This window comes from Mus caroli, chromosome 16 (genome assembly GCF_900094665.2).
Source record: "Mus caroli chromosome 16, CAROLI_EIJ_v1.1, whole genome shotgun sequence".
In the NCBI taxonomy this organism is placed as follows: domain Eukaryota; kingdom Metazoa; phylum Chordata; class Mammalia; order Rodentia; family Muridae; genus Mus; species Mus caroli.
In genome coordinates, this window is record NC_034585.1 from 32,486,067 (window position 1) to 32,499,224 (window position 13,158).

The 13,158-nt window shown below is 49.4% G+C and overlaps 1 protein-coding gene across 2 annotated transcripts in view; it reads right to left on the reverse strand.

Moving 5' to 3' along the window:
* The window catches only part of Pdia5 (protein disulfide isomerase family A member 5), an 85,704-nt gene that overhangs the window by 42,184 nt on the left and 30,362 nt on the right, over nucleotides 1-13,158 (reverse strand). For both annotated transcript variants that reach the window (XM_021185452.2, XM_029470301.1), the window contains 4 exons: nucleotides 9,578-9,661; nucleotides 9,230-9,275; nucleotides 6,619-6,711; nucleotides 2,738-2,798 (listed from right to left, as the gene is read on the reverse strand). In XM_021185452.2, the coding sequence (XP_021041111.1) occupies nucleotides 2,738-2,798; nucleotides 6,619-6,711; nucleotides 9,230-9,275; nucleotides 9,578-9,661 (284 nt within the window). The remainder of the gene's footprint in view (nucleotides 1-2,737; nucleotides 2,799-6,618; nucleotides 6,712-9,229; nucleotides 9,276-9,577; nucleotides 9,662-13,158) is intronic.

Consider the following 13,158-nt stretch of genomic DNA (forward strand, 5'->3'; position numbering starts at 1 on the left):
TGTGAAGACAGTGCCTGCCCCACAGCTACTGAACCACCAGGAGAGTAAGCAGAGCCTGCCCCAGCAAGGGGTTGCTCAGTGCCCAAGGAACATCTCAGATCAACATAGGGCATGAGTCAGCTCTCCATCCACACTGGGAGAGCTACTTCCACTGGAGTAGAGGGACGTAACACCATTCTGGGAGTAAAGTAAGGAGCACAGACAGCGCCGATCTTCCACTTCACTGCCCACCAGGTCAGCCAGACATCGGGAGCAAATCTGACCACCTGTCCCCACAGGGGTGGCCTCTCTTCCAGCTCTGCCCATCTGTAGCCTACAGCAAATGTACTCCCCAGCTGTCCCAGGGGCAGAGGCTGGCAGTTCAGTAACAAGAAGGTTCTGAGGGGATGAGGAAGAACCAGAAACCCCAGGCTATCCCCATTTCCAATCTAACTACAAAAACAGAGCTGATACCATGCTTTCCACCTAAACTTCTCTTCCTGGGATTCAATGGTGAGGTAGGGGATGAGGTAAGACCGATCACTCCCGAAGCCCCAAACCTGGAGCAGACAGCCTTTTCATTTTCTCATTAATTCAGTGAACAAACATTTACTGAGAAAGCAGCAGGGCCTGGGGACCCAGATGCCTTGTCACAGCTAAAGGCTCCCACAGTCTCTGGGTGTATTCATTCACGTGTAATCATAAGATCAGAGTCCTGACAGATTGCTGGGCAAGGGGATGGCTGTGAATCCCACTAGCAGGGCCACAGCAGCCGGGTCGGTGTAGGTATAATAAAAGCCTGAGTTAGTTTCATCAAACACACACACATAACAAAAAGGATCTGGGGGTCCCTGGGACCTTGGAGGCTGTCCAATCTGACCCTCCGTGGGAAGTTTAACTTTAGCAAGTCAGTTTTCTCCTTCCATTCCCACCACTAATATGCTCGGCGACACCTTTGAGGCTCCCAACCCTCCAGCCTCAGCCTTCTATTATTAAAGACAATCTCTGCTGCAATGAGTGGTACCGGCCCACTGCCAGGAAGCCCGAGAGAGTGGGTGGGGCAGATGGCACCAACATCAGGCTGCGAGGGCTAGTGAATGCGCTTTTAAAATGATTGATGGGAGTTACCAGGAGCCTTGGGTAGCTCAGACCACAGTCCTGCCTCCTGGCATGCACTGCCCAGCAACACTCACATCCAGTTCTTACAGTTTCAGTTCATCAGTGTGGTGAATCCTAGAGGTTGAGACAAACCAAAGGAGGCCCCACTGCTCCAGATGCCAAAGAGGAAGGGTGATTTCTGAAGCAAGCTGCAGCTGAATGCCTAATCAGGTCCTCAGACAAGGCGGGTGTGTGTGTGTGTGTGTGTGTGTGTGTGTGTGTGTGTGTGTGTGCGCTTAGACAACGAGCCATGGTAAAACTTCAGACATGGTGTAACTGGGCTCCTCCTAGACTCACGAATACCTCTGAGGCCAAGAGGGTTTTGAAGGAGGCTGGGGCTGGATAGAGACTCTTATGTTGTCATGGTGAACAAAGCACAGGCCCAATCAGGCAAAGCTGCCAGAACCCCAAGGAGGCATCTGGCCAGAGGTGCACACAGCACAGAGAACAGGGCACGGGCCTCTACTTAGGGAAGTTAAGTAGGCTTGAGAGTCAACAGAAGACTGAGACCACAGACTGTGCCACCCCTACCACTCAAACTTGAACGAGTAACTTCCTCCCACAACTGACAATCCCTTCTGGCTTCCGGAAGGGCATGTGTGGCCCCAGAGTCATAGTTCAGAGTGTCTGTAGGAGGGGTTAGACAGTACTTCCTTGAGACTGTTTCTCTGTTACCAGTACTTAATCTGCTGACCAGCAGCCATAGATGTACAGACATGGCTGTGTTCCAATAAAACTTTATTATAAAAACAGTGAGCCATGGGGCCACAGTTTGCTGAACCACATCAGAGGCTTATAAACAGCAGGCATAGCAATCACTTTTCCAATGAAACAGAATACACTATTCATCTGGTACAGGACACAGCATGTGGTAAGGGTGAGTATGGTTTTGTGACACAGCCTCAGCTTATTTACATGTGATTTACATATATTTATAGTGCTGGCTGGTGATGTAAAATATTTTCAAGTCTGTGAAATGCAGTTAACAGGTGGGGAAGCCTGTTCTCTGACAAGTGTGGAAACTGAGCCCAGAGAGGTTGAGCTTGGCTAAGCACATCCCTGGGAGCCAGCCGGAATCAAAGCCAGAATCAGGCCCCTGCCACCTCAGCTGTCCTTTGGTCATTTCTCACAGCCTTTGTCCTCAGACAGCTATGGAGCCCAAATCTCCAGGTCCCACTTCCTCTCACCCTGGTCCCCTGGTCCTGCCAGATGACACAAGCAGTACTGTGGGAGCCTGTGTCCCAGAGGATGACAGGCTTGGGGTGGGGATGAGTGGCCAAGCCCAAGAGCTTACAGCAGGACTGCAGCAGAACTACAGTACACACTGAGACGGAGGGCACGCTCTGCGGACCCAGGGGCCAGAGGTGCAAGAAGGCAGAGCTAACCACACAAGACTCCCTGTAGTGTTCAGGGTGGACAGGGCAGGAGCCTGCCAATTCCAGTGGAGAGAGAGAGAGAAAGAGGGCAGCAGGAAGATGGGAGTCAGTCAGAACGGCTAAGAGGAAGGTCACAAGGTGGAGAGACCAGGGCCCTAGGCAACCATGGCTGCCCACCACCAGCAGAGCCTAAGTGGAACCTGGGCCAAGGAGCATTCACTTACAGGGAGCATAGAACATCATGAGCAGTGGCTTCTCTTCTCTCTTCAGGAGTCGTCTGAAGTCCTGAGGCACAAAGAGAAAACAACCAGGAGGTCACACACAAGGAGACAGAATGGAAGCTCGGGCTGCCTTTGCCCCAGAGCCAGTGACAGGAGGCACAGAATTCATGTGAGACCTGGTCACAGCCCAACAGGAGATGGAAGAACCTCGGGGTGCCCTATCCTGGACCACTCTGTAGTCAGAGAGGAGGAAACCGGGTCTCAGAGAAGACAGCTGGCTCTTCCAAATCACTGGGTGAGGTGAAGTAGCCAAGACCAGCTACTAACTTTCAGTCCATCTATCAAAGCTAAAGACACCAAGGTGCCATTTTTCCATGAGATGACTGAACCGGCAAGCCCTCCATGTGATTTTGAGAGCGAGTGTGTCTCAGTAAAGGGGACCTGCGTGGCCACGGGGATCTGCTGGCTGAAGTAACAGACCATGAGCCCACACCTGGTAAATCTCTTCCTTGGCTTCAGCTCTACCACCACCGTGGAGCCATGCCTGGGCCACAACCCAGGGCATCATAAACAAGATCATCTGTATTTGTGAAAGTTAGGTCAGCACCTGGCACATTATTTGAGAACATAAGGTGATCTGTTAGATCAATGTGGTAAACATTAAAAGGAAAACGGTTATCATGATGCTTGAAACAACCCCGCTCTCCATTGAGAGCCAGCGAAGGACGAGGAAATGGAGCCGGCTGAGGGCTGCAGCAAGCGCCACCACAGAGCGTATTTTGATTACAGCAAGTTCCTCTAACCAGCTTTCGCAGAAGAAAATTAGAGGCTTTTTCTCTTGAAATAATAAGGAAAATAAGAGAAAAATTTTAAAATGCATCTTACTGACAGCAACGTGGCATTAAGTGAATAAACGGCAGCAGATCCCAACACAATAGAGTCCAACCGCAGCATTAAAACAGCGGAAGAGGCATATTTAATGTCACAGTGAGATGTGTGTGTTATATTGGGGGAGGGGAGCCTTACAGAACAGCATATGAATGCAACAGCGTTCTTCTGGGTAAAAATATTTATGTATGCATTACCTTAAAAGCCTGGAAGCCTACAAAAATATCAGTAGCGGGCCATCTCTCAGTGAAGAGACAGGGTGATTTGTGGCTTTCTTTTATGCATAAGCTATACTTTCTAAATATTCAACAGCGAATGTGTATTACTTAAATTTTTTTTAGCTAGATAAAAAAAGATTTTAATTTTTTCAGGGAATCTAAAACGTTCTGAAAAAAAAAATCTTGAAAAGCTTACTCTTATTTACACCCACAGAGGGGTTAGGCACTTGTTTTAAGACAGAATTGTAATCAGATGTTAACCTAAATAACAACCAAAGAAGGGAGCTTTAAGAAGCCATGGTATGTGGGCTAGGGCTGTAGCTCAGAAGGAGGACGTTTGCTTAGCACACATAAGGCCTGGGCTTGAGTCTTAACACTGGGAGAAAAGAATCATGGTGCTTATTTGGGAGTGGCAGCTGCTGAGTCTGCCAAGGAATCAAGGGCATAATGTAAGAGACACTTCAACAGCAAAATGAAGGTGATGTAAGTTAGGTATTCGAGATGTAAGTTAGGTATACCGAGAGGCTGGACAGGCATCTCTGCAGAGGCATCCCTGTGTACGGCTGTGGCAGCAGCCTTTGTAATGTGGCCCTGGACACTAGTTCTCATTATCAGGGAAGGCATGAGCATTCCTGCCTTCACAGATTTATTTAATTTTTAAAATTTTTTTGAGGTGAGATTAAGGCTTAAGACATGACTACATTTTAATACTAATAACCTTCAAACAGATATTTGGCCCTAACTGGGGATCAAAGATAGAAACACTTTAAATATTATCTTCTGGGATCGCTGCAGTTTAAAAACCCAGTAAAAGATGTGAGAAGGAAAGGTTTGATCATACCTAGCCTATACAAATTTGGCCTCACAGCTGGGCATAGTGGCACGTGCCTTTCATCCCAGTACATGTGAGACAGGTTTCTGTGAGTTCAAGGTCAGCCTGGTCTAAATTTTACATTCCAGGACAGCCAGCTACACAGTGAGACCTTGTCTTGAAAACAAAACTTTAAAAAAAAAAAATTGGGGCTAACATCATTAATAATGAGTTACAATGGAAAGTACTGAAGAGTATGGAATTTTAAGCTTACTAACTAAACCACTAATTTAACTTGACTATTGAACCTTTAGCTCTCTGTGGGGATTCTAACTTCAGAAAAGCAGCAATATCGTCTGTTTTTGCAAAAGAGAGAACAGCACAGAGAATAATAACAGGACTATGAACAGAGGTGAAAAAAAAACCTTAATATTCTTACAGTTACAGAAGACACGAATAGGATGTTCAGGATGGGGTTGGGGGAGCGGAAACAGGTAGCTGCTCTCCATCACCGTGGAACAATCGGTGTGCCTGTTCTTTTCCCAGCATTCAAGCCACCTCCTGACACCTGCCTGACCCCCATGCCAGGTGCTTTCTAAAAATCTATACCTTCTAGGTGACAAGCCTGATACTTCCTGCCTCAGAATGTGGACTTCTAATACTTAGACTGATTTCTGGGCAGGCCACAATGATCAGATATGATCCTACCCTCCAGAAAGAAAGAAAAAGAAAGAAAGAAAGAAAGAAAGAAAGAAAGAAAGAAAGAAAGAAAGAAAGCCAGCCATCATTTCCTTTTGGGTTAATAAGCATTAAGAGTAGTCAGTCATTTTAGCCACGCCCTTAATCCCAGCACTCAGAGACGGAGGCAGGTGGATCTCTTAATTCAAAGCCAGCAGAGTCTACATAGTGAGTTCCAGAAAAGCCAGGGCTACACAGAGACCCTGTCTCAATAAACAAACAAACAAACAAAGAAGAAAAAAGAGAAAAAGAAAAGAAAGAGTAGTTAATAATTTTAACTGAAAGAAAGGTGAGAGGAGGCAAATGAAAAAAGTTATATTTTATTTAATCAAGAAAGTACAAAAACATTAACAAAAAAAAAAAAACCCAAAAAACAAAAAACAACCCAACAACAACAACAAAAAAAAAAGATTTAGGCTGGGCGTGGTGGCGCACGCCTTTAATCCCAGCACTCGGGAAGCATAGGCAGGCAGATTTCTGAGGTCTTGGCCAGCCTGGTCTACAAAGTGAGTTCCAGGATAGCCAAGGCTACACAAAGAAACCCTGTCTCGAAACAAAACCAAAAAAAAAAAAAGAAAGTAACAGCCATTCCGGTCTGCCCCGCCCCCCTTTGGAGGGTTACTGCCTGCCTCAGACCATATGAAATCTAAAGTTAGCACCTGTTGTCACCCACCATATGAAGGCATGGCTATATAAACAGACACCAGAACAGTGAGATCTGAGGCTATCCAGAAGCACACGCAGTCAAGAGGGCTAGGGTAAGGGTCAGGCTAATTACAGCTTTGCTTCAGTCATTAAGAACTAATGAACACAAACGAGGCTCACCCCTCCACCTTCTCACCCAGCCAACTCTGAAAATGCAGCGCAGGAAGGTAAAGAATTTGCTCCAAGTTACACATGACTCCAGGAGGGAATCCAAACTGATCCCAGCAACATTTGCCTTACACAGTGCCAGGGGGCAGTTAAGTCTACTCTGCTAAGGAACATCTAAACATGTTTAAAACATATTAAACAAGGCAGTGGAGAATGGAGACTTCTCAGGTCGTCATCTAGGAGCTCCTGTTAGCTGTGGTGCGGAGCCAGAACTGAGCATCAAACAGTGGGGTCCTGGTCTCATTCGGATGGAGCCGAGGGCACATGGGCTCCCGCGTGCCCACGAGCCCTCTCCTCAGGACACCCAGGTACCAGGAGGCTCTAGCACCCACCAGAACCAATGGGGAATAGCTTACCTTCTCACTGTCGATGTGCACAACATCTTTGGCTCCAGGATCTTCTTCCCACAGTGGGGGACCTTTAGGGTCCTTCAGAAAGGCCACTATGGACTAAGGGAGAACAAAAGAAAAAAAAAAAGACTTTAGTAAGGAAATGGGAGAGGTGGCAGACCCAGAAACCTACTCTGCTACCTATGGGAATATCCAGGCACACTGAGTGCCAGTCACAAGGCTGCAGGTGACACTTGCTGGGAAGGGGAGATGGAATTTCTTGTCTGTGGACATTACCACTAAGTGACCTAAAATTTATTCCCAGCACCTCCCCCATGGCACCACTGATCAGCTGACGGGGCTCTGTTCCTCTAATCTTGTACCTTGAGACAATAAGCTGGCTTCCTCAAGCAGAGACAACCCCACGCTTCACCTACAAGTCTCCCCCCCCCCTCACTCCCCAGAAGCCTTTAAGCGCAACTGAACAAAGACCTCCAGGTTTCTGCCAAAGAGAGAGACATCCTTCCAGAATGCTAAGCCCTTCCGCTGTCAATGTCCTAAGCAAGTAACCCCAGCACTCAGCACTCAGCACTGGCTGGAGAGATCATGTTCCACACTGCTGATAAGAGAGCCGGCCTTAGAGGCTGGTTAGTGTAAGCCAGTAGGGCCCAGGCTAGGAAACACCAGGCCAGGCTGTCTACCACCCATGGCCTGGTGCATGCTGTGACACTTCTTTCCCTGGATCTTTTGGATCGGTGTAATGGAGCTACAACATCTGGCTGGGCATCATTCGGAGCTGAGCTGAGCTGTCGGTTCCAAGAGAAGGATAACCAGCTACTCTCCATGCCACCATACGCATGGCACTTTCCTCTCAGTCTGGGAAATGATGTTCAAGGAGTACCATCCGTAGACTCTGAGCCGAGCTTCAGAGTTCCCACAAACTCCGCACCCCTACCCAGCATCAAGGAAAAGAACAAAACAAAAGGATGGTGTGGATAGAGAAAGGAAACAGAGGAGCCATGCTAGAAAGCTGCTGTTGGTATAGGTGTCATTTTGCTTTCACGGATGCTCAATACCACGCACGGGTCCTTGCACAATGCAAGGAGACAGCACGGGAATCAGCACCTGAGAGGCCACCCTCAGTTACAGGAACATCATGAGCTGGATGCTCAGACTCCAGATAATCAGGGTAAACGGTATGCCTTCCCTGCCCTACAGAAATCCGGGCACTCTGCCCTGGTCTCTCTTGACCCTATGGGTTTTGAGATTCTATAAATGTAGCTGCTCAGACCGAAACCAAAGCCTTTGACCCTGCACGATGCTCGGCTGACTTCTCCAATCTGTTGGCTGATGCAGAAGGAGATACACCCTAGATACAGGACTGTGACAGAGACCACTCTGCCCCCTTCACCAGATACTACGTGGCAACTGTCCCTGAGCTTCTGGTCACTTCCCTGATTACAGTGTTCTGGGTCATGCTGTTCCGGCTCCATGACTCCAGGGGAGACTTTCCGGTGGTCCAAACAGAAACCAGCCTTTCTTTTTCAATATGTGAACAATTCCCCCATCCTGCTTCCCAATCAAATTTTGCTCCTGGGGAACATGTGTTCTCTCTATAAGGACCTTAGCTTATGTTATAACACAGAATACATCTCCAAGTATCTACATAGGAGAGTAAAGAATCAGGCAGAGAGCCCACAGAGTAGCGGTGCTCAACCTGTGGGTCATGACCCCTTTGGGGGTGGCATGTCAGATTTTTATATTAACATTCACAACAATAGGGAGCTGAGCACTGACAGCTACACAGACAGGAACAACTGGGAAGAGATGTACACAGAGAAAGAGAGACAGGGCAGAGCGTGTAGCACAGTGGTAGGGAGACTACCTACTAGGCATGAGACCCCAGGTTCATCCCCCAGTGTGCAGAGAACAGAGACAGAGACAGGAGCTCAGAGATCAACCCCTGCCTGAGAAGAGGGGGACTTAGAGAACCTGAGTTAAGCTCAGGTTAGAACCAGATGAAATCCATGGCTCCAGCCAAGGTAGGCAGAGACCTTGGACTAGAAGTAGCATACTGGTTTGCAGCAGAAGATGCTGAAGCTAAAGCAATGTTCAAGGCAGTGGAAAGACAGCTCCTCTGGGACAGCTATGTGGTACCTGTAGGTGTGGAACTCTTTATGTAGGCTTTCCACCTGCTTACAGATTGGACTGTGGCAGGGACATTAGGTGATCTCCACAACCCATCTGGAACAAGCCACCTCAGCTTGAAGGTGCCAATGGGCCCCCATGCTTTCCTGGACAGGGTGTGCCCGTCAGCCTATGGGTAGCCACTGTGGGTACCCTCATAGTGAGAAGATGGTTTTGAAGTAAAAGGAGACCCTGGTCTGTGGAGGGGAGAAGCATGATGTCACCTGCCTCGACAGACCGCTCCTAGACATTCACTAACAAGGCCTTGGGTCAACAGCTCTAAATCTGGCCGGATCCTCTGCTGATATCGATCGGTGATAATGATAAGAACCCTCGGGAGGTCAGAAAGAGAGAGTCCTTGTGCAACCTGCCCTTTCTCCTTTCAGGGAGACCTGCCAAGCTTCTGGTGTCCATTCAGGCTCCACCCTACTGAGAAGAGAGGCAAATTCACCTTCAGCGTCACAGCTCGGTCATACTGCATGTGAAACGCGCCGTCGCTGTCAAATAAGGGAGAAGAGGCATTAACAATGTTTCAGCTCACAGTCACTGTTCAGAATTCATTCTCACTCTCTCTGTCTCTCTCTGTGTGTGTGTGTGTGTGTGTGTGTGTGTGTGTGTGTGTTGCTCTCTATGTCTCTGTGTCTATCTTTCTTTCTAAGAAATAATGGTAAGTACTGGACGGGGAGGGGGGAATCATTCTGAAATGATCTAAATTTACGTAAAATCTGCTGTCCACTGAAACTACCAATAAAAGCTCTCAGCACTCACTCCGAGGTTGGGAATGCCCACGTGTACTTACTGGTAATGGAATAATTCAATCTTTTTGTCCTTTGGGCTGAGGTCAACTTTCATCTTCTTGCACAATTTTCTACTCTCTGCGTCACTGGAAGACAGAAATGTTGGGGGAACATTTGTTACCTGAAGTCGGCCCGTAGGTGTTGACAACAGAATCCGATGGAGGCAGAAAAAAACAGGGCAGAAGACCTGGAATTCTCGGACCAGAAGGAGTCCAAGAGGAGAGTGTGGCTCGGAGGGAGACTAACTGGCAGACACAGTCTGGGCTGGTCAGGAGAGGAGGCGAGCAGACAGGGAGAGGATGTGCTGCCTCAAGGATGGGTCCAGTCAGGGAAAAGCCGGGAGACTCAGGGGTAGGGAGCTCACTGGAGTGAGAAATATAAACCTCAAGCCAGGAACCCTAGTCCCAGTTGATCAGGAAGCTGAAGCAGGAGAATTGCTTGAGCCCAGGAGTTCAAGACTATTGGGGGTGGTAGGGTTAGTCCCTCCACACTATGGTCTATCACCTGGGGAAGTTTAAAACACTCTGAGCTTCTGCTTCCAGATCTGTGGACATGGTGCCTGAGCAAGATTTTGTTTCTGAGGCTCTGAACATGTGCCACCTGCTACGGGCCATCTGTCTGGGAAAGGGAAATGTCCTGCTATGTTGGAGGACTGCTGAAATCTGTTATGAGCCAGGAAGAAGAGCAGTGCTTCGGTTGTAGGAGCCTCTCCTGTGGTGTCTGAGAATCTACAGGGATCCTTCTGGCAAGCAGTGCCTCCCAGGTGCCCGTCGCTGTCCAGGAAGCACTCATGCATGACCTGATCTAACTGTGGCATCCTTCCAGAGAGGCCAATAAAGTCTTCAGGTGTGCTCCCTGAACCAGCACTACCCAGGAACTCATTAGACATGCCGAGGCCCCAGCGAGCCTGCCTGCTACATCAAAGACTCTTGGGTACTTGAGCAAATGTGTCCTAACACTACTCCTGGGCAATCCAGCTATGTGCTGGAGTGTGGGAAGTACCAAGCGATAGCACTGGCCTGCACTGGTCCTTCTTCCTCTCGCCTCCCTGTCCCAGGCACTTGGAAACTCCCTGCTTTCCCTGCAACCAGCCAAAGGTGACCTGCTGCTCATTCCCCCAGCACCCCATTTGTCATCTCAGGGCCATGGCTCCAGATCTGAACGGGATCAGTGAGAACAGTCTGGCCATCAGACATCTGCTGGATCTGTGACCACACAGCAGCTGTCTCCAGGGAAACTGTGGTGCTGGGTCTGGCAGGTACCTGTGGGAAGTTACTTCCTTTCCCACCTGTCGGCACAGCCCATTTCCACACACAGGCACACCAGCTTCCCACAGCTGGGCAGGAGCTCCAGAACAGATGGGCTCATTAAACCACCCAGCTCAATTCTCCAAGCAATATCTTCAGCAGACAAGCAAAACTGCAGGTGCCAATGTAAGAGGGAGAGATTTCCGGGTTAAGAAAACAAGTCTGTCTGGGTGGTGGTGGCTCACACCTTTAGTCCCAGCATTGAGGAGGCAGAGGCAGGATTTCTAAATTCAAGCCCAGCCTGGTCTACAGAATGAGTCTCTAAAAACATAAGAGAGAGAGAGAGAGAGAGAGACAGAGAGAGAGAATATATCTGGATAAATCAGGAGGTAGGGTGGATGGAGATGTCACTCTGCCTCGCCTCACAAAGGAAGGACAGGTAACAATATCATCACGGGGGGACATAGCTGGCAAAGGATTTGAAACAGGGAGTGTTACGAGAAATTAGTCTGGGGCAGAGGAGAGCAGGACTGGATGGCACAACGCATCAGAAGGCGACCCACGGCATCTGGCCTAGACCCTCTCACCCTAAAGCCTTGAGTATGCTCGGCACACCTCTCTGACAGCAGCCTTCTTGCTCTGGGTTTACCCTGGCCTTTGGGGGAGTCGACTGCGAAGCGGAACTGACGAGGCCTGTGTGCGTGCCAAACAGCAGCAAACAAGGCAGCCTCCCCTGTGCTGAACTAAGTTCCTGGGAGAGAGTGCCGTGCTTGGGATACTTAAGACCATCCCTGACACTGCTCACCCATCCATCCATCCGGTTGGCTGTGTTCAGCTCTGTCCGACCATTTCTTTGATCACTCTCCCATCACCAGGTGGGACCAACAAACAGTGCTTTGGCTACCATGTGACCTCCTCAAGCCCCAGTCCCAGCCTGACAGTCAGCAGGGCCTGTAATCTTCAAAAAGGATAGGAAGGAAGGATAGGCCCTGGGTCCTGGGTCAGTTCACCTCCAAGTCCTTGTGTATTCTGCTAAAATGTAGGCCATGGAAGAGACCCAGAGCTGAAGGCTCAAAAGCCACTTGGGAGGAAAGCTTCACACCAGGCCCCATGGGTGACAGAGCAGGGAACATAGGAGCACCCAGTCTCTTCCTTGGTATGCTCTTGAGACCTAGCCCAGCTTGCCATAAACAAATATACCCAGTTCTGCCCCAGGGCCACTTGTTGAAGACTACACAACCCAACCCTCTCCCTCGGGTTATGTGACACTGCCCAAAGGTCCTCTCCTCTCCTCTGCCTCCTACATACTCTGTCAGAGAATGGGACAAGGTTGGCTCCCCTCATGTCCTAACATCCCAGCTTTTCCACTGTCTCTCTCCACAGCACTAATAACGTCTGACCACTTGTCTCTGCTGGCTCCCCCTCAGAAAGGTTTGCCCCCTGAAGGCAAGGCCTTGCCTTCACTCACAGCTGCTCCTCAGGGTCACCAGAGCAGTTGGCACATGGTGGCATCCCAACTGGAATGAGAGATGACTGAAAGATGCTATCTTGGAGCTGCTCGGATAAGGCCCTGAATGAACTTCTGGCTTCTTGGGCACCAGGAACTCTGCCAGGTGACAAATCCTGAGGGGGGGGTGGGGGCTCAGTTCTCTGCCCTCTCCCCGACAAACCTGTCTCTTAAGAGTGTCTAAGTATGCACGTGAGCGTGTACTAATTGTGCAGCTCAGACAGTAGAAGTCATAAGAGTTCAGGAAGGGAAGAAAATTACCCACGTGAGGGACTTAAAAGGATCTGCGTTGAGAGATTAAGAACAATTAATTGATCCACTGCCTCCCTCCCTCCCGCAGAGTGACGGAGGCTCTAGGGGGAAAGAAGACAAAGGCAGAGGAACAAGCTGCTTTGCCTGAAGTCCCAGAGAGCCAGGCTCTGAGCAGGGCTCTCCTCTGGCTGGCAGGAACCAGCTACCAGCCTACAGGGAGGCCACATCATCAAGGCCACACACCATTCCTTTCTACTTCATCTGGCTCTCCACCTTCCCTACAAAGAATGAGGGACAGATCACAGAGGCCTACGCACACCCTCATCCCACATCCTACACCCCAAGAGACATGTACAGGGTGGGGGAGGGGGCTGCTAGTCTGGGTGGCTGCTGCAGGTATGGGGAGCCGTGTGATTTGATGGCTTAAGCTGGGCAGTCAGACTCAGGAGCAGCAGGTGGGGTGAGAGTAAGGAGAGAGAAAGTACTGGGGGGCTAAGAGGGGGCATTAATGGATCTTTCCAAATCTGTGGCCTGAACCTGTCTTAAGAGATGGCTTATCAGCTAGCCGCCACGCCAT